Here is a 22,857-nt window from a genome sequence, read left to right on the forward strand (position 1 = left end):
TCTTGATGCCATTCGTGATGCCAGGATGCCATTAGCCTTCTTAGCCATGAGGGCACATTACTGGCTCATGTTTAGTTTATTATCAATCAGGACTCCCAGGTCTCTTTCTGCAGAGCTGCTCTCCAGCAGTTCGCCCCCCAGCCTGTACTGGTGCATGGGGTTGTTCATTCCCAGATGTAGGACTCTGCACTTGTCTTTGTTAAACCTCATGAGGTTCCTCTCTGCCCAACTCTCAATCTTTTGTTAAGACTGAGTGGAAAAGCTTTGCCCTGACTACGATTTCTGCTCCTGTCCTACAGCACAACACTGTTTATCCACTCTAGTCTTACTTATTTAACAAAGTATAGTTCAATTGTTTACAAATTATTCTCCCCGTATGTCATAAAGCCTCTTAATCATAAATTTTGCTTTTATGTTAAACCTTCCAAATTCTCTAAACAATCATTCTTGTAAAGTATGTCCAGTGACTTTTTAATTAACATTTTAATTAATTAGTAATTATTATTTAGATGACAGCTAGAGGCATTGCAAAGTCATATCAAAATATGGTACCAAGTTCTTTCCTGCTCCTCTTTTATGCAAAACTACATCTTGTGCTTTGATACAATTCTAGTGCAGTATCTGTACTTAGGGAAACTGAGATACTCGAGAAGGATCTGGATTAAAGCCTGCAGAGAGTAATGTAAAAATAAATAATCTTCCATCTTGGTCTTGTAGTTTGATTTAAATTTTTAAGCTTGCACATTGTACACTGAAGTCAAAAGAATAATGTCAAGATGCAGAAATTCATGGAAAGTATTAGACAGCAAAAGCTGGGCACTACAGAAAACTGAGACCCTGGAATATACTTAACAAGGAAATTCAACCTTTTGTGTGGTACTCATTCATACTGGAGGAGAGACCTGTTTCATTTTCTAACACAGTAAGCAACTATGCAGCAGCTATTCTTTTTCATGGCTATTTCTTGACTGCATAAATCATATTGTTTATCGTAAATCAACACTGCCAACAACTGATTGCGTTCTAGGCATAGTATGACAATGACTATATTTGAAATCAGAGACCAGACGACTTTGCTGCTCCATTTTGTCTAGTGCCTTTTTGTAATCCAGATGAATTCTATGGATCTATATAATTTTTAGGATTGACAAAAACATCATTCTGTGAGAGAAGGCTTGGTAAACATCCAATTGGTAAACACGCCCATCCTACACCCTTGACGGAACACAAGTTCTCCCTTGCTTTAAGTAAGTACCAAACACACTGTGGCTGCCAAAGTTAAACGCATTTTATAGTTTTTTCTATTAAAGTATACATCAATATGGGCCATCTTGTCTCAGAAATTAAGATAAAATTAAGAAATTATGCAACTAAAATATGAATTAACAAGACATATGAAACAAGATGAAGCAGTAAAGATGAAGAACAAAGAACACAGAATAAAACTCTGACTTTGCTGAACTAAGACACAGCCATCTACCGCCATAACAGATCAAATAAGAGTACTCGTATGGGATTTAACTGATTTAACATATATATTAACTTCACACTCTGTGCTGATTATTCTTTACTTTCATGAATGTTCCATGTAGAAAATTTTTTGCCGTGACTGATTACTTCCTTCAGGGAATATGTAAAAATTTATTAAAAAAAAGACTCAGACAACAAGACTTCCAGAAACATGAGACTGAGATTGATGCTCCTGTCACATATCTCTCAGTTTCTTAATTTATTATGACAGTCTAAGTATCTAGCCTCATAGCTGACAGCAACCAGGATTTATTCTATACTTTTAATTCTTTCACCTTACCTAACAAAAAACCCTGGGCCTATGCAAATTTATACTGTCATTTGTTTTGGTACTTAACAGATCACATTGGCTTAAGAAAACAAACATATGGCAAATTAACATGTAAAGAAAGTTATATCTCATTTGAACTCAGAAGATTAATCTGGGGTGACCACACATTAGAGTACTTTTGAAAGGGGAAACTGTCAGAGACAGAAATAGAAAAAGCAGGGTAAGAAAAGCAGTGTGTTCAGATCCTAGTTTCAGAGAGGTACAGATATCAGAGGCCTTTCCATTAACTACAATGAGAATTCCGTATTTTATTGGATTTCTAGAGTGAATATGAACATATTTTCAAAACCAATCTCTAATTTTAGGCTCCAAACTTGTGATAGCAACAATCTCATTTTCATACAAGTTGATTAACTGAAGTCTACAGACTGCATCCATGAAATAAACAGGGAGAAGTTCATCTGAGTTCATCTACAGTAAATATACACTTTAGCATATGGGCAGTCAAGCACATAAAATATCTATTTGTCTCTAGTGACTACAGGGTGAGGCTTCTATGCAGACATTTACAGTCCATCAGCTGATTCACAGACTATGACATTTAAAGTAAGTGATTCTAAATTTGAGGGCTGCATTACAGAAATGTAGGCCTTGACTTTTTTGTTGTTAATGCTTCTCAAATTTGCATACAGACGTCATGATAACAATTCTCATCTATCCATCACGGAACCTGCCATGAAGCGAGCAGGCTGCAATGGCTCAGAGTCTGGAAATTTCTACAGTTAACAAGTGCCATAAAACTACACCTGAGGTTTACAAGAGGAAGATTATCAGAATCAACATTATAATTCCATCTTGAAAGAGAGATTTAACTTGTTTTTACAACTGCTACCACTTGCACCACGAAGTATCTCACAAGATGCAGGCAACCAAATAACAAAAGTAAACACATACATACAGAAGTCTAATAAAGAATTGTCTATGGAATATTTACTTTTCATCCTAGCTATTTGTATTTGCTCAGCACTTGCTCACCAGTTAGCAGAGGGCATTGCAGAATAGTAGCATGTTATGAAATCTAATGCATGCAACTGTACCACGAAGACTGGATATTTCAAATGGCTGTGCTGAATCACAGCTGTTATCGTTCATCTAATATACAGACCAAGCAAAACTGATAAAAAATATGAAAATGGTAATACAGTAAAAAATAATTCACTGAAGAAACACATCAGAAAGTAACTTTCTTTGTCATTTAGGCTTGCATCTGAAAAGCAAAGAATTTTAAAAAATGCACTGAAGTTGTTCATCCTGAAAGAATGCATTTGTCACTAAAATTCAGTTTGTTGTGCAATTTTCAGTGTGGATTTTTGTGTATGCACCCACTGCGGCTTGTCTGGGAAAGGTTTAGTGGCTTGATACCTCTGAGCCCTCATTTGCAGGGATTCTCTGATCCCAAGGTTCTACTATGCTCCAAGGACCCAATCACTGCCAGTCATCATTTGCAGAAATAGAGAACACAGAAATGTTTAAAACACACAGATAAAACGGTTTTTAAAACTTGCATTTCAAAACTTTTCATCCTGTCTGTACATATTATCCTACATATTATGTAGGATCTCATTCCATCTTGTTCCTGGGCCCTTCACATTTAGAACAGATCCCCACTACTCAACCTGGACTTCTTCTCTTAAGACATAAAACAACTGCCAAGTCCTGAAATTCTGCTCAAACAAAATTCTCACTGGAACCACTAGAAATGAGTGTGAGCTTTAAGACTGAGATTAATAGCTTTCTCTAAAAAAATACCATAATTTTACATGTGTTTTAATAAAAATGAAGACTTATGAAAAGAAGTCTATTTGGTATATTCAACCCTCCTCCATATGCCAAGAGTTTAAGATTAGCAGCCATGAAAATCTGGAAGAGAGTTTATGACTGATAATATTATTGGAGGCTTTGTTGATGTGCTTGAAGAGGATAATACTTAACTGTCAGCTCACCTAATAGTCTTTTGGAATTAGGAAAGAAGGGCAAGAAAAACTAGAAGATAGAAAAGAAAATGTACCGGTTTTCAGCTTCTCTTTAAAATATTTGCTTTTCTGAAACTAAAAACAACTTATCCAAAGCTGTTTAATTTTATGTTTAAAATGTTCACTTTTAAAAAATCTATTTGAACGGTTGGGAAACATAAAGAAAAATAAACATCCGTAACAGAAGCATTCACTTGGAGTTCAAGCAAGTAACGCATTGTGCACAGCTGTCTGGAGATGAAGAAAAATAAAGTTCCATTAAAAGGAAGACATTGGTCTCTTCAATCACACCAGTGATTATGCAATCATAAATGAGTTATGTACCTCTTCTTGATATTTTACATCTGGGAGCTTTAGAAATCATTTCTTATACACTTGCAGCTCCATGTTAACAGACAGATTAGGTCATAATCCCCCATCCCAGTATATACATTCAGAAAAACAGAGGGTAGGAATAGGTAGATTTTGGGTTCTAACTGTTTTGGGTTTGTTTTGAAAGAAAAACACAGAATATTAGGTGGATCTGCTTTAGAAGCTGGGGTTGGACTAGATGATCTCTAGAGATCCCTTCCAACCTCTATCATTCTATGATTCTATAAACGCTGGAATATTCATTGAAAGAGTATAAACGATATGATGTGATATACATACATGTTCATACACACTAACATTCTTTTTGTCATCTGAATCAGGTTGTAGATTACTGCTACTCAGTTGGGAATTAAGCCTACATGGCAGGGTTAAAACCTTTCTTCTCTTAAAATAAGCCAACAGATTTCAAAGGAGCATTGCAAGACAGGAACTTTGGTTTAAATCCTAACCTCAGAATTTAGAAGAAAATAAATTGTGTGATTTCAAACTAATTTTTTATACTGATTTGGGATCCTAAGGCCTATTTTATAATAGATATTATTTTGAGGCCTGTGACCATCTGCTCTGGTTTGTCTCTGAAGTTTCTCCCTTATATCCTGCTGTGTGTGTTTGTTTGCTCCACTGATCAGAGCCGGCACACTACTACCAGTCCTGGAGCAAGTTTGGTTGCCATCTTTTCTTTCCCACAGGCTTAGTCCCACGTGACTTAGTCATTTTGTTAAGAAGTGCAAAATAGCACCTGAGAACACACAAATAAAACAGTAATTTCCATTTTTCAGGCTGGAAAATCAGGCCTTCTGCCTTCACGATTGTCGATATAACCATGACTTTGCTATTCAAGTCTTTGCTAGTGAATTCATAGCTAATACTTTACCTGTGTTTTTCTCTAGCAACATTCAGGTCTTAAAGGGAGTGTGATGGAATCTATAATACACATTAGTAATTGCATTTCTGGTTTTATTTGTCATGAGAAGTTCACTCTGCTTCCCAGGACTCTTCTCAATCAGACACGGGATTAACAGAACCATAAACCATACCGAATCATCAAAACCAACTTCTATATTTACTGTCAGGAGATCTGATAAAGAGAATTCATTCAGATATCATATTATAGATTTCCAAATATAGTAAGTGTTATTTTTCTGTAAGAGAAACCCAAGTTACACAGAATATTCTAAAGAAGAGTGTGTAAGCGGGGATTCAGAAGGGTGAGGAGATTCTATTCTTGGCTATGCTGCAGACAATCAGACATCCTGTGTGAAGACTGAGAAGTAACATACTCTGTCTGTCCTAGTTCCTCATCTATAAAGCAGCAAATTTTTTTTTCTTTTTTTCCCCGACAGGATATTCTGAGGACAAATCTAGTAGTATTTACAGGGTTTTGATATATGTTCCTATATCACAGCAGTTAATACTACAGAAAAAAACAAAAATCAAATGCATTTCTGAATACACTATGATAATTTTTTTATCCATGTTCCTTTGCATCTTTTTTAATGGTTTCTAAGACTTTACAAGCTCTTGAGCACACTTACTAATTCTAAGAAATTAAAAAGAGCAGAGGACTTCATGAAACCTATGCTAAGCTTTAGAAGAAAGAAGAGTTAAGATGAGTGCAACCTGAAGGCAGTGTTTTTCCAAAAAAACAATGCTTACTCCCTGATAAAAAGGGACTATCACAAATCAGAGCAAAGGAGAAAACAAAAAATACCCAAACCAGACAAAACCTACAGAGATGAGTAGCACTTCGTAACTATTCCTGTTTATATCTGAATAAACAATCACCACTCCATGCAATTCCATTCTTCAACCTGAAATATTTTTCATACTCAGATTTTATTTGACAAACAGAAAACAATGTGTCAACAGAAAACAAAAAAATAGTGAAGCCAGGCTCTCTGCTTACTGATCTGAATAGTTACAGCACTCTTCCACTTTCTATTTGCAGATGCTGAATGAATTTGTAAGACTCTAGTGAAGAACACCAGCAAGAAGTGCATTCAGCAAAGTTTCTATCAAGCTGTTCCTGGATAAATCCCAAGGTTTAGTAATCCATGGTAAGCTTCAGAATTCTTTTCTTTGATGATTCTTCAGACCAATACAGGACATAATACTCTCCCAGGAAGCTTACATTTTTATCCAGAATGAGAGAAATTAATGTAAAGTAATAGTATTTCACATTGACAGTCCTTCAGGAGAAAGGAAAAATAATTCTTTGCTCTTTCTGAATTTCCCAGGTAAAGTAACCAAATACTGTTGCACTACCTCATTCACTTCTGTGGAAAAAACACCCAAAACAACAAAAATCTAATTCTTTGCAAGCAGCCTCTTTTTTTTTTTTTTTTTTTTTTTTTGTATTTGATTACTATTGTGTCTTCTTTTTCATCTTCTCTTCCCTTGAAGAAAACTACACCTTATCTTTCATTCTTCTGGCATTAATCATGTTAGACTTCATGAACTTTATGGGTCCCTTCCAACTCAAGATATTCTGTGATTTTTTTTCTAGATTATTCATTATACCCACTTCTCCCTTTTGGCTTCATCCAAGTGTTATGCCTTAAACTGAACAATCCCCCAACAGCCGAAGCCTTACTGCTGCTGAAGAAGCAGAAAGTCTCTTTCCAAACTCCAATTTCTATCCCAGTAGCTTGAAAGTAAACTTTAAAAAACATTAAATTATCTGTTATCCTCCTGGATACATTCTGGAGTCACCATAATGGCAGCTATGTCAAGCTCCCCTGAAATTCTCACTGAAAAGCAAGACAAATTCTCAAGCCTTCTCTATGAATGGCATCCCCATTCATGACGTATCTTACTTTGTGCAACACCCAGACTTAAAACACCAGGCTCAATCTACATCCTCTACCTTCTAGTCTTGCATCCACTAAGCAGAATTTAGAGCAATTTTGAGAAAGAACTACTGCTATTTCAAGTGATTACATAATTTTTAGCCAGGATCTCATCATACTTTGAATTCCCTGTGGCATCATTTCATGTTATATTTGAGAAACTCCTCATTAAAAATGTCAAGTAGAGAGCTGAGTTCCCCCAAGGACAGTTTGGACGTTTTCCAATACAAATTTTAGCTGTGAATTCTTAAACAAACACCTCCTCCCAACAAATAAATAAATAAGAAATTTCACTTCGTGAGAAATCTTGAAATAAAGGAATATTGAAATAATAATTTATTAAAAAACTTACTTAACCTGCATCTGATATTATTAGCTGTGAACTCCCCAAAGAAGATTTTAATCATCTTGCTATACTGATATTCCTAGAAAGACATCCAGTGAAGGTTTAAAAAGGCATGTCAACCCTGACAAGGAGAAATGGCTTAAGATTCTACATAGACTTCAGTCAAGCAAGAGATGCAGAAATCCTGATATAATGGTCTTGATTATCCCATCCTGTTTCCTAAATGGCCTGTAGGACTATCAGTGAACTATCATGGGGTCCTATCCATTGGCCTTCTATCTAAAAATCACTAGACAAAGACTTTTGTTGATATTTGTGTAGTAAAATGCAGCCCGAGTCACTGAGAGAGCAATTCAGATGCCATTTTAGATTCCTAATATTATTCCATCTAGTCTTCCTCTTGTACTCCAGATCTGCTCCTGTAGATCTCTGCACTTGATGATCCTTATGGATTCCTTCCAACTTGAGATATTCTATGATTTTACAATCTCACATCACATCTGCCAGCTCCAGGGTGTTCTTACTGTCATGAGGCTCCTATATTTAGCCAGTCAAATTGTCCCCTAAGAGCTCTTGCTGCCTGGCTCCCTATGTGCTCACAAACTGGACCCCAACAGAAATGCCTGGAAGGCCAAAGGAATAGTACAACTTGATGTTGGGTCTCTCCCAACAAATCTTCTGTCCAAGCAGATAAGTATCTGTGGTGCCGTACCAGAAGATGGTTCAGGCACGGTTTTCAAAATCAACCTACAAATTCTGGGAAAATTATATAATGCCATAAAAGGCCCACTACATCCCTGTCTAATGTGAATACAGAGTTAATTTCAGCATGTCAATGAAACATTATGTTCTAAGAGGAACGTAAACTTAAGAAATGGAATATATGAGACAGTACCTAACTAGCAATCTTCATTTTGATAGTGTTGTAAATTCCTACACAGGTTGGGCAGGATGTGGAGAGGGATAAACAAACAAAATCTGTAGAAAAATGCATTGAAGGCTGAAAAACATTGTCACTAATCTTGTGGAGAGTTCTTTGTCACCATATAATCCATGAAAAATAAGTGGTTTCTCAAAAAGCAAGAACAGGTGGAAAATACTGGACTCATCATACCTTTAATGCTTTTCAATGTGTAATTTCCTCATGGGAAAAAAATATATTTTGGATAAATAAACCAAGTTTCACATGGTGGGAAAATTTTTCAAGAGGTTATAGAAATCCTAATTGAAATATATGCAAGTTTGATTTTGATTTGACCTCACTGCATCCTCGTTAAAATAGCCAACTGCATCTACATCTTTCTGTAGTAAAAGTGAAGGGAAATATAACTATTCAAAATGCAAAAAAGCCAAGAACATCCCCCTTTTCAGAACTGGCACTGTGCTAATGGGTACAAGCAGGTTATCCCAGCAGTCAGTATAAGTGATAATGCCAGAAACCAGTTAGAGACCAAATGATGACATAAAAATGAAGTTCTCTCTTTTCTAGCAATGGTGTCCCAAATCTGAGTTAGTACACAACAGTCAGTCATAGCAAGATATGTATGGCCACTGTCAGGATTAAAAATTTCAGTTTGAGATCCTACAACCAGACATTTTCACCCTCAGTAAATAACTCAATTTTAAAAGAAAGAAAAATTAATTAACCTTAATTTCCTTTTAGTGCCTCTAAGTAAAAGCAGCCATTTTACTGAGACACATCAAAGACTATCCATTAGTTACAAATATTCGATCTGTATTTGAGGACCAGAAACTTCCATGGTCTTTGGTCCCAAAATTAGAAAGGCAATAGTGGCCTAAGTGTCCTAAGTTGTACTCTGGGAGAAAGGGAGACCTTTGCTATTATTCCCACTCATCCGTTTGCTGAACCTCTTCTAGAAGCAACATGGTTCCTAATATTTTTGGGGTAACAACACAAAAAGTCAGCTCAGAGTAGACTGTGAATATGGGCAGACAGCAATTCTATAAAACCTGTAAGATCTCTTGGTAAACTTTGGATCAATACTTTCAACTGTAGCGACCCATTTATACTACTGTAGGGCTTTTTTTATTTTTTCTTCCCAAAACCCCAAGTTGCTGAATAGAAATTAACGAAAAAATAAAAAATTTGGCTCTCTCTTTCAATCCAGCCCATATGTTTCATGACCAGAGAGCAAGGACTCAGACAGCAGGGGTCCAAAAAATGTTGTACAGCTCTCCTGAATGGTTCCTCCTTTATCAGGTCACTCCTTTTGATGTTCATACTTGCTAACCTACTTTTCCCTACTACTATGGGAATCATTTGGAAACAAAGCTGAAAATAGCAAGCTGCTTGAAATGACATATGTGCTCAAACATTTTAATTCCAAATAGCTGAACTATTTGATCATGTTTGTGTCCTGTTTTATTAAGAGATATTTATGAACGTTAGTATAAATAGTTTTTCTTTTTAAAATGAATGGCTGGCTGTTCTTTGTATAAGAAATACCTCTTGCACAATGAATCATTTGACCACCTCAGGCTGAGGCAAATAAATCTATTTAGTCTGTGCTATAACGATTGAAATTTGGAAGCTTGAGTCAAAAGCCTGACAATGGTAAGGATATATCATCCATCAGAACAATTATTACTCAGCTTGAAAAAGAACACAGTAGGAAGCACACATATTGAAAGGCTAACCCAATCCCTGCTCAGAAATTCTAGTTGCTCCATAGCTTCAGTGAGTGCAGATTGGTGTTAGTGGACTTTATTATTTCTGGTTCACTACCTGACTTGCATTGTAAACAATCTCAGCTTTTACCAAAATAAAGGTGTTATGTGACATAGAAAATATATCCCTTTTCCACACTGTTTTATAAACATCATCTTCAAATTATATTGGGACTGTAACAAACACTAGTTGTTGCATTTGTATTGTGCATAATATTGAGAAAGACAGTCCCTAGGCACTAGGATTTAGCTAAAATGACTAACAAGGAAGTAGGTATGGGAAACTGGTCATAGCAGTCAAAGTTTACATGCAGATAATTGGTGTGAAGAAATCTCAAAACAAAATATATATATTTTTAGCTTTTAGCTTATAGGATAAACCAAATTTATTTAAACCAGAGCAACAGAGGTTTGATCTAAACCACATTGGAGTCAACAGACAGGTTTGAACTTAGTCAGTGTGATCCAGATCAAGTCTTTACTGAAAACATACCAGATGACAAAATGCACCAATCAAATGAAGTCTTCGTACCATTGCCATGAAACAAAACTTTCTTGCCAGTATTCACTACTTACCAAGACAGTTGTGGCCATCATGGGCTAACATGAACCCATCATAGCACGTACACCGGTAGTTGCCTGGAATGTTGATACACTCGTGGACACAACCCCCGTTGTAGAAGTCATTTTCACACTCATCGATATCTAAAATACAAGAGAAACAAAAAGAAGCTTTTGTTAAAAGCGAATACTAGGAATACAGAAAAATTTCTTCAACTGAGCATGATCTTTGAATATATGCATATTTCTAACCTTTTTATATACTCATATTGCATATTTCTTCCAACATATGTCTCAGGAAATAATTGATTGAATATATCAGTCATATATGACTGAAAGGCAGCGTCAATGTCTAGAACATTCCTTCTCAAAATAATTGTAGCATCATCATAGTAAACAATGACACATTATCAAAAATTAGAGACATCTGATTTCAGTACTTTATTTTATATTTAAAATGTAGTTTTGGGTTTTGTCTTTATAATAAGCAGACAATGAGTTAAACCTTTGACTTTGTTGTAACAAACAACTATCTGAAACATGTTATTAAAATGGCATAAGATAACAGAAAAGGATGCCTTGTTTAACAAAAAATTGTCTTCTCAGAACAAGGAAGATCAGGTATGTTCTTGACAATACATAAAACTGTAGTTCTTTATTCTTTTTACAGATTATATATTGGATTATACATGCAACAGCAGCATCACAGCCTCTGCTGTGAATCACTCAGTGGTGCAGATCAACAAACTAAAAATACACAAATAATTACAGACAGCCACCTAGCTTGATAACAACTAAATCTGTTGTCCACTACACCAAAAACCCCATATATTGTACTTAAGTTTGAGAGAGTATGATGAATAGATCAAGTAATCTTTTTAGAAAATAACTTGTTAGTACACCAGAACTAATCTGACTGAACATTTCAAACATGCCTTCCATTGCAGAGGTAGTTTAAATATTTCTGAATTGAGTTTAAATTCACACAGAATCACACCCAGAATCACACAGAATGGTAGTGGTTGGAAGTGATCTCCAGAGATCACCCAGTCCAACCCCTCTGCTCAAGCCGGTTTACTTCAATCAAGTCACACAGGAACCTGTCCAGGCAGGTTTGAGAACCTCCAGACTCTACAACCTACCTGGGCAGCCTGTGCCAGGACCCTCTCATCCTTACAGGAAAGTAGTTTTTCCTTGTGTTTCAGTGGAACTTTTTGTATTCCAGTTTACGTTCATTACGCCTGTCCTGTCACTTGATTGTTGCCCCATCCTCTTGGCAAATTACTTTTAAATACTTTCAAGTGTTAATGAGATGCCCTCAGTCTTCTCTCCTGTAGGTGGAACAGTCCCAGGTCTCACAGCTTTTCCTCTTCAGAAAGATGTTCCAGTTTCCTGATCATCTTGATGGCCCTCCACTGGACTTCCTCCAGAAGTTCCCTGTCCCTCTTGACCTGGGGAGCCCAGAACTGAACACAGTACTCCCATGCTTGATGTCAAGCACGTCAGGCATTCCTTGGGAAAAATGGTAAGTAACTTTACGATTTCTTCATAACTTTTATCTAGCACCGAGTTTCTTCAGAACAGGGAATTCAGAAGAATGTGTTATCAGCTGTTACGTTACTCAGCATCAGACTCCCAAGTGACAGGATGACATAACAAGGGGTAACAGGCAGAAGCTGGAACACAGGAAGTTCTGCTTAAACACAAGGTATAACTTTCCTGTGAAGATGAGAGAACCCTGGCACAGGTTGCCCCAGGGAGGTTGTGGAGTCTCCTTCTCTGGAGGTTTTCAAAAGCACCTGGACATATATCTGTGTGACCTGGTCGAAGTGAACCTGCTTTAGCAGGGGATTGGACTGGATGGTCTGCAGAGGTCCCTTCCAACCTCTACCATTCTGTGATTCTGATAAGGACTGGTTGATTAATTCTCTTTTTTCAAATAATGAATCAAATGGGACTGTTTTTAAATAAGTAATGGGAGAACCTTCAAAAGGGACAAAACTCAAAGAAATATGAAGCCTTTTCAATGTCTAACCCTTATATAATACTTATTTCTAAAAAACTGTATTGTGATTAGCAGCACAAGGTACTGATGTAACAGATACTTAAGTTCCAGAAAGGGTAATCTAACATACATAAACCAGAAAAAAATAACAAAAGAAAGAGATTATTTTCATCTCCTTCTCTCAAGGAGTTCCAGTTACATTAATTTTTGCAACAGGATTAGAAGATTACTTCTCCCTTTTGTACCCCAGGAGCTGCACAAAACTAGGAGTTCAGCCAAATATTCTATTTTTAAGACCCATGTTGTGCGGTTATCAGTGTTTCTCTCCCCTCCAAAACCACATTGCTATTTAAGAGACTTCACCTGGCAGGTGAAGAAATGCCAAGAGGATAAGACTGGTGAATTTAACACTATTTTTTACAACAAAACCAAAGAGTGCCACCAAAAACATGCACAAAGCCTGCAAAGTCCAAATGCTTGATTTTTTTTCAAGCTCCAGCTGCATCAAGAAAAAAACAGGCAATGTGCCTGCAAACAATGTGAACACCACCCCATAATTTCTTCTTATGTACCTGGAGAAAGACATTATTTAAAGAATGCCTCAGTGAAAGGGCTGAACAACTATAATTTATGGGCAGAATATTACATCTGACATGGCAGGATATGGTTTCCTTAGTAAGCTTAATATAGCCATAAAAGCAATGGGAGTACATTCAAACACATAAAACCTGCAGGCTTGCTCTTAATTATATCTATTGTATTTGCAGAGGACAGCTATGTTCATCTCCTTTTGCCTAGGTCACAGCCAATTATTCTTTTCTTTTTTTTTTCCCTGTAATTGATGGAATTGAGTGTTAATCAAACTCTTGACTCCAAACACATCTACCTTAGAAAGTTAACTTTTCCCACTAATTTTGTAGCTTCATCTATCCTAGCATTTTGATTGGTTGATCACTTAATATTGTCTTTTACTGTGAAAGAATTACCAGAACACAAAAATAAAACAAGAGAAACAGAAAAATGTTGTCATCCAACCACAAAATTGCTATGCTAGATGCAGGTGCATAGTCTGTTGAATTAGCAAAGTTTACTGCATTCTAGCTCTCAATGGGAAACTTGAACTTTTATCTACACTATCAAAATAATTACAAGTTTTCAGTCCAGTAAATTCTGGCTGTGGAGAAAGGCAACTCTTGGGGTGTTTAGTAACGAAAACACCTTAAAAATCTATTGCAATTTCCTCTCTAAGAGGAATTAATTTCATATGGCATTATAATGGCAGCAATAAGGGAGTCTTGGAAAAAAAAACCTAAATGCACCAAAATTATTAAGAAGGCATAGGGCCATTTATAATAATGACATAGTCTGCCAAGAACCTATCTGGGCTTACCATGTTCATATGAGACAGCTACTCACAGTGCCAGATCTGGATGTGTACAACCACATCCTCAGCTGTTGGTGAGGTAGTTTTGACTGACTCTTTTTGTAACTAGTTTGGGAAATTTCCAAATTCAACTGCTTGTTTGAAAAGTTTTAAAGAAAAAATTACTAGGAAAAAAAAGAAGTAAAAAGTTTTTTTACTTGGGTATACTAGCACTTATACTGGTTATGCTATTTGCTGAGGTGAAAGAAGGTTGGAAGCCACATCATAATTCCTTCTGGAAACCAAAGTTTAATCTTTTTGTTACAGCCTGGAAATAACTCTCTTTCAGCAGTCCTAGGGAACATAGCACTGACGTGCTCTGCTATTTTCCTCCTTGATGACCAGTGGTGCAACTTAAAACAGTGGATACACTATGAGACTGCAGTGTAAGCATCCAAGAACTTTTTTTTAAAAACTCCTAGAACAACTATCTGAGAAAATCCAAGCACTTGTTACAATAAAGAAATGCTGTATTTATTATCACTGTATCTCAGCTATAGGAAAATAATTTGAATCTGTCTTCTTTAAATGACCTAATATTTTAGTCTGAGTGGTCCTGTATCTACCTTAAACATACTGGGGCTGATTCTTTCTTTATCATAGGTGAAACTGACACTATCCAAGAAATTTGTTTCATTTATATTCTGTAACAATGGGATGGCACTCTCCAAAGTCTCACAAGTCCACTCTTCAGAGAAGCAGCTCTTCCAGAAGCACACACAACTTGACTAAAAAATGCTGAAAACAAACCAAGAATCTAAAAGAAGAACCTATCTCTTCTGCTTGCAGCATCACAGTACTTCAGCTTTCTGTTTCAGCAGAGAAGACACATGAGCATGCAATAACTAACATCCAAAAGACAAACAAAACTCTAAAACAGAGGAAAATGCTAGTTCCCATTTTGTCTATTTTCATCAGCATAATGAAATTTACTGCATACTAACCATCTTTTCCAACCATGAGTAATCTTTGCTAGAAGGTGGTGATAAGGTGATAAAGGCGACTTTATGCCAGGAAAATATAAAGTCTACCTCCAGCAAAATCCATTCCCACTCTTCATTATATCAGTTACCATTCATTAAGTTTCTGAATGTCCAAAAATCATTAAAACACATACAACAAAACTGTTAGCATAGCTACATAACATTATGGACAAAGCTACTGAAATCAAAGCAAACATCTGCATGCAGTTGATGAATTTTGAGTTAGTGTCACAGCTAAACTGTCACAGAAGCCTTATGGCTACTAATATAGAAAAGGAAGAATGGCTGAGGCCTGAAAGTCAATGACTCAAATTCAACTTTTAGTGTTGAATTCCACAGATTTCTACAGGAAATAGAAAAGTGTGCATTGGCACTACTGTTATCTTGGTATTTGTCAAGGCCACAGATCTCAATATTCACAATGCCATAGATGTTCAAAACATGAGTAGGATTGGGGAAAATCTGTGTTTGTTTTAAAGTACTGCTTGATTACTAATAAAGGGAAAGATCTGGACTTAAATTTCAATTGACTTTGAAAAAAATAATTTATGTGCTTGGGCATTTTACAATAAATAGCCAAAGGAAGCCATCTGCTGAAATAAATTTCTTCTAAATTACAGAACCATAAACAAAATTTATTCCATATCTGCATAATATACCTATGTGCTATTTCCTAAGGGAGCTGGATCCATAAAATAGCAAGAAAAATAAATATTGAAGCCTTTATAAGTGTATCTTGGGAGATAAATCTACATACTTATTCAATATCTGTAAATTATTTTGTTGTTCACCTTCATGTGTTTATCTAGCTGCTTTAAACAAAACACTGCCAAACAGCAAAGAAACTGTTTTTACCTTCCTGCTCCATGAGAGGTTGCTGCTAGCCCCTACAGAGGACAAAGCACTTGCATAACTATCTATTATCAGTTGTCTTCTGCTAAAAAAAGTTATATTAGAGTTCTACAATTGCAGCATATTGCCCGATTACCCAGAACTGGTATGCAGTAAAAGACATTGCAAAATGCTGGAACACATATTTCCATGTGGTGATACTTTGATCTTTTATAGTTTGTCTCTTAAAATTTTAAAATTAACATTTTTATTCATTTTTTACTGAGTTTTGGTCACTGTTCCTCCTAATGCACTATCCTCATTTCCACAGAAAAATACAGAAGAAAAGCTGCACCCTACATTCCAAATCTTATACAGTTAAGAAACTATCTACTGTAGAGACAGAGGTATTTTCATCACCACATAGTTTTATGCAACCTTGATCGCAGATGACTGGGAAACAGTGACTTTGGAATATCCAAAGGTGAAATGCCCTGAGGTGAAATTTTAATCCTACAAAAGTCAAGTGGTATTTTTTGCTGCTGGCTTCATGAAGTCAGAAAGACGTATTTCCTGGGATTCACAGGAGAGAGATATGTGAGACGTGATCAGCACTTAAATTTCTTGTTCCCACTGCCAATTCAGAACAAGCAACAGTGTAGTATCAACATCTCATTACTTTTAATGAATTAGGCATAAACGTAGTAACATGCATACTGACAAACAAGTACATGGCCTGGATCATAATCAGATCAGCATCTTATTCTTTTCAATGACTGGATTTGGGGACTGTAAAATCTATGAAAACAAATAAAAACAACATGAGAATATTTACATATATATACTCAAGTTTCAAAATACTTTCAGCAGTTATATGCACACACACACACGCTCAACAACCTGCACCTAAAACATCTGTATTTTTCATATCAAGTAGCACTTTCCTTATAAGAAGAGAACCAGCTCCAAATCTAAAGGACAGAAAAAAAGTTCATACATAGATTAAATACTGTTTTGGTTAAGTGCAGGCCAAATTTGCCAAAAGTTCAAATCTCTGGAAAGCATTCAACCCAAGCAAGAATACTAAAATTATTAGATTCTCAAGAAGAGTTTAGCATCAGTGCATTTCCACATGTTCAAAATTATATGAAGTCCACTCTGCTCTGCTCTTAAAATTGCCAAGAGTTGATTCAGTTAGTTGTATGAAGAATCAGATGGGAAAATCTTATCACTTCCACTCAACCTGCTAAACAACTGCATCCCTCTGTGAGTTTTGTGATAGCAAAATTCAGCATCTACTCCAGGTCCAAATGTTATGAAGAAAATACCAAGATTTATTCCTTTTTTTCCTACTCCAAATGAAACCTGACCTTTCTATCCCTTCCCATGAAAAGCCCTGTAAGTCACTTTTTTTGATAAGAGAAAACAAATTAAAATGTATCATTTGTTGCATCAAGTTCTTCCTTAGATACTTTTTTTAAAAACTCATAAACTTTAACATCTTTATTCTTTAGATGCTGGTGACCTTGGAAATGTTACGATCTAATGAACCAGAGGGACACAGAGTGCAGTTTTTACAGCTTTCAAGTTCTCATGATGTTTTCAAGATGCATGTGCCCAAGAAAACTGTAAAATTTGATAGCCATTAGGACTACTTGGAGAGCCAAGGTCAAGGGTGAGCAGGCTGGAAAAAAAAAGTAACAAAAGAAAAGGCAGACGGATGTTTCTCAGTGGAGAGAGGGAAAATAACAGGTACAGTAGGTTGTTTTTGCATAAGGTTTTTTCAGTGTAAAACCCTCAAGAGCCTTTCTACTCTGCCTCTCCAATGTTTTTCCCATTAGCGCATCCATAAAGAAAAAAAAATCAGTTTTAGAATTTTCTTTAAAAATGTCACAAACTCCTGCTTTCGAGTTTTAAAAGAGCAATAAAATGAAAATGGCTTGCCAACTTAGTGGAGGCGCCTTTGATGCAATCTGTGGTATTGTTGGGGTGTTCTTCTGGAAGCCATTTCATACAGTTTCCAGAAAACATCAAATACTCTGTAGGAGCTTTATTTGTTTCATTTTCTCTTGTGATGGCTAAGAATAAAGTTTACCATGCTATGTATCTTAAGTACTTGTCTGAAAAAAGGTGAGGAAAAACAGAATACAAACCAAACTATGCACAGGTATGTCCAGCTGGTTAAACAGCACATATATTTTTAAAGTGTGAACTGATGCATATTTATAACTGTCTTGCCTAAAAAACATTTAGGATGCATTTAGAAGGCAGATGAGACATCGTTCCATTTATCGTGGCTGAAGGACATGACTTTTTTTTATTATTTGTTTAATATTTTTTTCTCTGAACACAATATCTCCTAGTTTTAAAGGAAGCACAGATTCATCTATTGCAGATCCTTATTTTGTTCTGTGTCCAAATTTGTTTCCAATTATTACACTGACCACAGTAAGCACAGCTCAAATTGTCAAGTCACACAGAGTAAGGATGACCTTATAAGAGTCATTGTCACTGCTCAGGAAAAAACAGGCAAGCTTTTAAACACACAAGTCCTTCTCTAAGAAGGCAATGGAGTACATCAACTTCTGAGTTTATCAGCTGTAGAAAAAACATAAGTGTGTTTAGCACTTGTTAGTTTTCGAGTTTTAGTTAATGATCTTCAAATATTTATTAAACAAAGGGAGGATGAGAGAGACACATTTAAAGACTCCAGTGGCTAGACAGTGTCAAGCACCCAGTACTGTAAGCAGAATTCATCTTACCCAGCTCTCACACTGTTAAATGAAACAAGACAATAGATTGTGAAAATCCAAACCTTCCGCAGTAGCCAAACAATTATATTTTTGGTGAATTACCATCACTTTACTCATTCTTTTATAAAAAAATATAGTCTCTGGAGTCTCCCTTCCTTGTATTTTTCTTAAATTCACTTTCCCTTCCTTGGTTTCCTGTCTCTGTTCTCTTTCCTGTACACTTCTCTCCTTGCATTAAATCCATGTTCAAAGAGTTAAAAGAATGTTTTTAATAGCTGGACATTGATATGCCAATCAAATTGGTAAGAAACAAAAAAATCTACCCTTTTGATTCATTCTTTCAGGATGCTTGCAGTTCAAGGCATGTATTACTGCTTCAGCATATGTGTGCCAATGGAAAGTTATCACCAAAGCATAGAGGAATTAAAAAAATACTTAAAACATTAAACAAAACCTGAAAGCTGAGATTCTGCAGGCACTTGGTGCAATTTGCCAGATACCTAAATAGTCTTCATGGTGGCATACGTAACACTGGAGGAGTAGCAATGAAGAGATCAAGTAAGTCATTTAGGACTTCACAATTTTTTTCACAAGTCTTCCTACTGCATTAACCTTTTGTTTATGTAGCATTTTTTTACCCAGAGTACCTTTTGGACATCTAAAAACTTTAGACAGCTACAATCATTGATGGAAAAAAAAAATGAAGCAGAGTTCTTTCCCTGGGGAACAATAACTTTTCTATTCATACGTTGGAGTATTATCCCTATATGACATTTGCCATCTCAACCATCACAAGGGAAACTTATCTGGGACCCTTCCAGCTCCATTCATAGTTAATAAAGTATTTTTCTAGATAAAACCAAAATCAGTTATCCTGCACTAGGCATCTTGAACCCTTGATTACTGTTTCTTGTGGTTTGACATTTTTCTTAATTGATATTTAAACAGATTGGCTACAGCTTCTTTGAACTGCAAGTGAGATACTCAAATAAAGATGGATACCTGCAGAGCACATAACAGTTTTAGAGTCTGCCTTTATTTAGTAGCTGCCATGCCCGACAAGCTCAAGCAGAGAGATTTCCTGTTCACAAGCAGTTATGAATGTGAAACATGACATTTGACAGCATTTTTCCCACCATTTCTAAATCACAGCCATTTCCACCACAGTTCCGTCTTTTAATATAATGGGAAATGTTTGAGTCTACATTTAACCTTGCAAGTTCTTGGTGATCTAATGGGAGAATACTTTTGTGTGCCTTACTGCCACAACTATGCTCACGTATCCTAATGGTTACTGTTTCAGCAAGCCATGACAGGAGTTTATTCCTCAATCTTTAAATTGAAATATTCATCTAAAAACTTGGAGGGAGAAGTTTAAAACAGTCAAACTAGCTCATTGATACAAACATCATTCACCTGTTTTTTTCCCAGTCCCTATAGGCATATCCCTCATTCTCAGATTGTGTGTCTCTACTTTTTTTTTCATTTTTAACTTTCTGTCCATTGACAAAAGGAAGCAATCCCAAGCTTCAATTCTGAAGTAAATTTCTTTATTACATGTCAGTGGGTGAATATGAACTTATTTTCTGTGGCCCTTCATGTTTGAGAGCAGAAGGTGACTATTCCTTCTGGCTCAAGTCAGTTTCAGATCACGTACTGTAAAATGGACAATTTCTTGATATCATATAGGACATGTTTTTTTAGACCGTACCAGATTAATACTACAGTTTCAGACTGAGACAGATAAGGTCAGAAGTAGTATTAGAGGCTATATAGCAGTAGTTTTCAACCTTCTTGGAGGTAAGAAAGTTCTGTTTTCCAGCAGAGGTGCAAATCCTTGTATGGCAAATTTAAGTCTTCTGCCAGCAGGCTTACCTTTTCAAACTGTTTTTTACACATGTGCTTTAGCAGTAGTCCTTAGGCAACTGCAGACTCCTGGCTGAGAACTGCTCTGCTGTGCTGGTTAACCACTTGTAAATAGAAGATAATTCACATCATTTAGGATTTGTAAAATGTAGGGCTTCTTGCCATCTCATATTACTTGGTCAAACTCCTTACTTTGTATGGGATATGCAATGGACATTACCAGTCTACAAAAACTCCCATGAGAGCACCATACAACTAATCTCTGAGTAGAGCAACTTTGCATTGCATGCACTGTTGTGAACCACTGCACATACTCAAATGTCCAGTTCAGGGCTCCCTGAACATTTCAACATTTACTAAAGTCACGTGGCTAACATTTAAACATGATACATAAGGGATCCATGGATTTGTCTCACCTGACAAAGTTGAAGCTGATAGTTATGAAGCCCAAGAAATCAACGCTACCTACTATTTTGTCACCCGTTCCCCAAATGCAAAAAAATTCACACAGTTCCTTCACAGCATCCTCTGTGAAGGGAAGGCTTTCCAGCATTTTGGTTTGCAGAGAGCAGCAAAGAATAGTCCTCTGAGGGCTGCTACTCTAAATCCTTCACAAGTATGAAGACTGGAACTTCTCACCTATTAAACAGCAGCTGACAGGAAGGTAACTTGGATCATCAAAGCACAGATCTTTCTTTGCTTCAGAATTTATTTTTGCCATAAATAGTTTTTGCAATGACAGAAGTGGACTAGGAAGGTCCACATGATGCTAAAACAGCTATGACAAACAGAACGTACTAAAAAATGTGAATATGGGTCATTCATTAAAATTCAATGAAATAAAAGTCCCTCATATCTCACGGTAATTAAGACTCCTGGGTAACTTTGGCAAGAGTAATATAGTAATACCAGCATGTTGCCTAACTTCCATTGTCAATCATTTTTACACTCCACTTTTCTTAACCAAGAGATACCACTGGGGATTTCATATTTTATTTATCTTTCCATGGTCTTGTGCACTTACAGGAAGTCTGCTTTAAAATTATGTCAGTGTTCCAGCCTAGATACAGATACACTACCTGTATATAATCTATGTTTTCAGGAAAGGAGTGAGCACTCATTTTTCTTATCAACCTCTGCAGAGCTCTGGGTACTCGGCATCTTTAGGAAACTGAGTGAAATTAGTTGAGTTCACTCTACATTTGAGAGAAACGTCTTCTTTATGAGCTTGACATGTTTGCTTCAAAAGGATCTGAGAAGACTAAACTGAATACAAATTAAATCAAAGATTTACAAGAATTTTTTTACCACCTGATAGGCTTACAAAAAGTGCAAACTCATTTTTGTCCAGCACTCCTCAGTTTTGTTACTGTGCACAAGTTGAAGGTGATCAAGTTTGTTCCTACAATGACAAATTCGACTTCTGACAGAATTGTGTTTCAGAATCTCAACTTACCAGTATAATTATAATACCCTACATGTGAGTGTACACAAAGCATTTTCTGAAACAGTTCACAGCTCTAAGAGATGTCTCAATCAGAAGTCAGTAGGTTTGGGAACTGTACAATCATGAATTGTGGAATCATTTTCAAGACGACAAAACAATTTTGCTGCAGACTTCAGAATTCTGACACAGTCTCTCAGCTTCTTAACAACAATTCTATCTCCATGATATGTTAAATACTTGCCATGTAGTTTTGTTTAGGTGTACAGATCTAGCATGTTCCATTTTAGAAAGTGTGGCCCTGGCCAATATCAACAAAAAGCTCCAGATGTTGTTGTTACTACAACAATCAGTGCAAAAGAGTTTCATTTTCAGACACATATTACATTAATGTAATCTTTGGATTCAAGCATCTTATTCTTTAAACAGAGAGCCCTGTCCTACTGATACATGATGATGATTATAAAATTTTATTCATGAAGTGAGTTCATTAATGATGATTACAGTTACCTTAGTCTTCTAAAACACATATAGAAAATAGCTTGGTTACCCAGAGCTCTATTTATCACCACAGACAAACCATAATAGATAAATTCTGAAAAACAATGGTTAGAAGCCTTTGTTTTTTGACCTGTGGATGGGTAACAACTGTCCATCACAGACACAGATACACAGATAGGGAACACTACCATGCAACCCATCGGCTTTTCCAATATTATCCTTTACAGACTCTTCAAAGCATTGCCTGTACTCTTTGGTCACTAGAGAAGTAAGCAAGAGCTGGGGCTCTCTGGACAGGAACAAATGAAGTCACACACTCTTCTTTGCCTGGCACACAGGGCTAGAAGTTAGATGAGTCCAGAGCAGGTGGTATAAACACCTATTTATTTCATAAGGAAGAA

The 22,857-nt window shown here is 36.3% G+C and overlaps 1 protein-coding gene across 1 annotated transcript in view; it reads right to left on the reverse strand.

Annotated features, from left to right (window-relative positions):
* The window catches only part of SCUBE1 (signal peptide, CUB domain and EGF like domain containing 1), a 212,253-nt gene that overhangs the window by 169,769 nt on the left and 19,627 nt on the right, over positions 1 to 22,857 (reverse strand). The window contains exon 3 of the mRNA XM_061988784.1: positions 10,666 to 10,794. Coding sequence (XP_061844768.1) covers positions 10,666 to 10,794 — 129 coding nt within the window. The remainder of the gene's footprint in view (positions 1 to 10,665; positions 10,795 to 22,857) is intronic.

Source organism: Colius striatus, chromosome 1 (assembly GCF_028858725.1).
Source record: "Colius striatus isolate bColStr4 chromosome 1, bColStr4.1.hap1, whole genome shotgun sequence".
Lineage (NCBI taxonomy): Eukaryota > Metazoa > Chordata > Aves > Coliiformes > Coliidae > Colius > Colius striatus.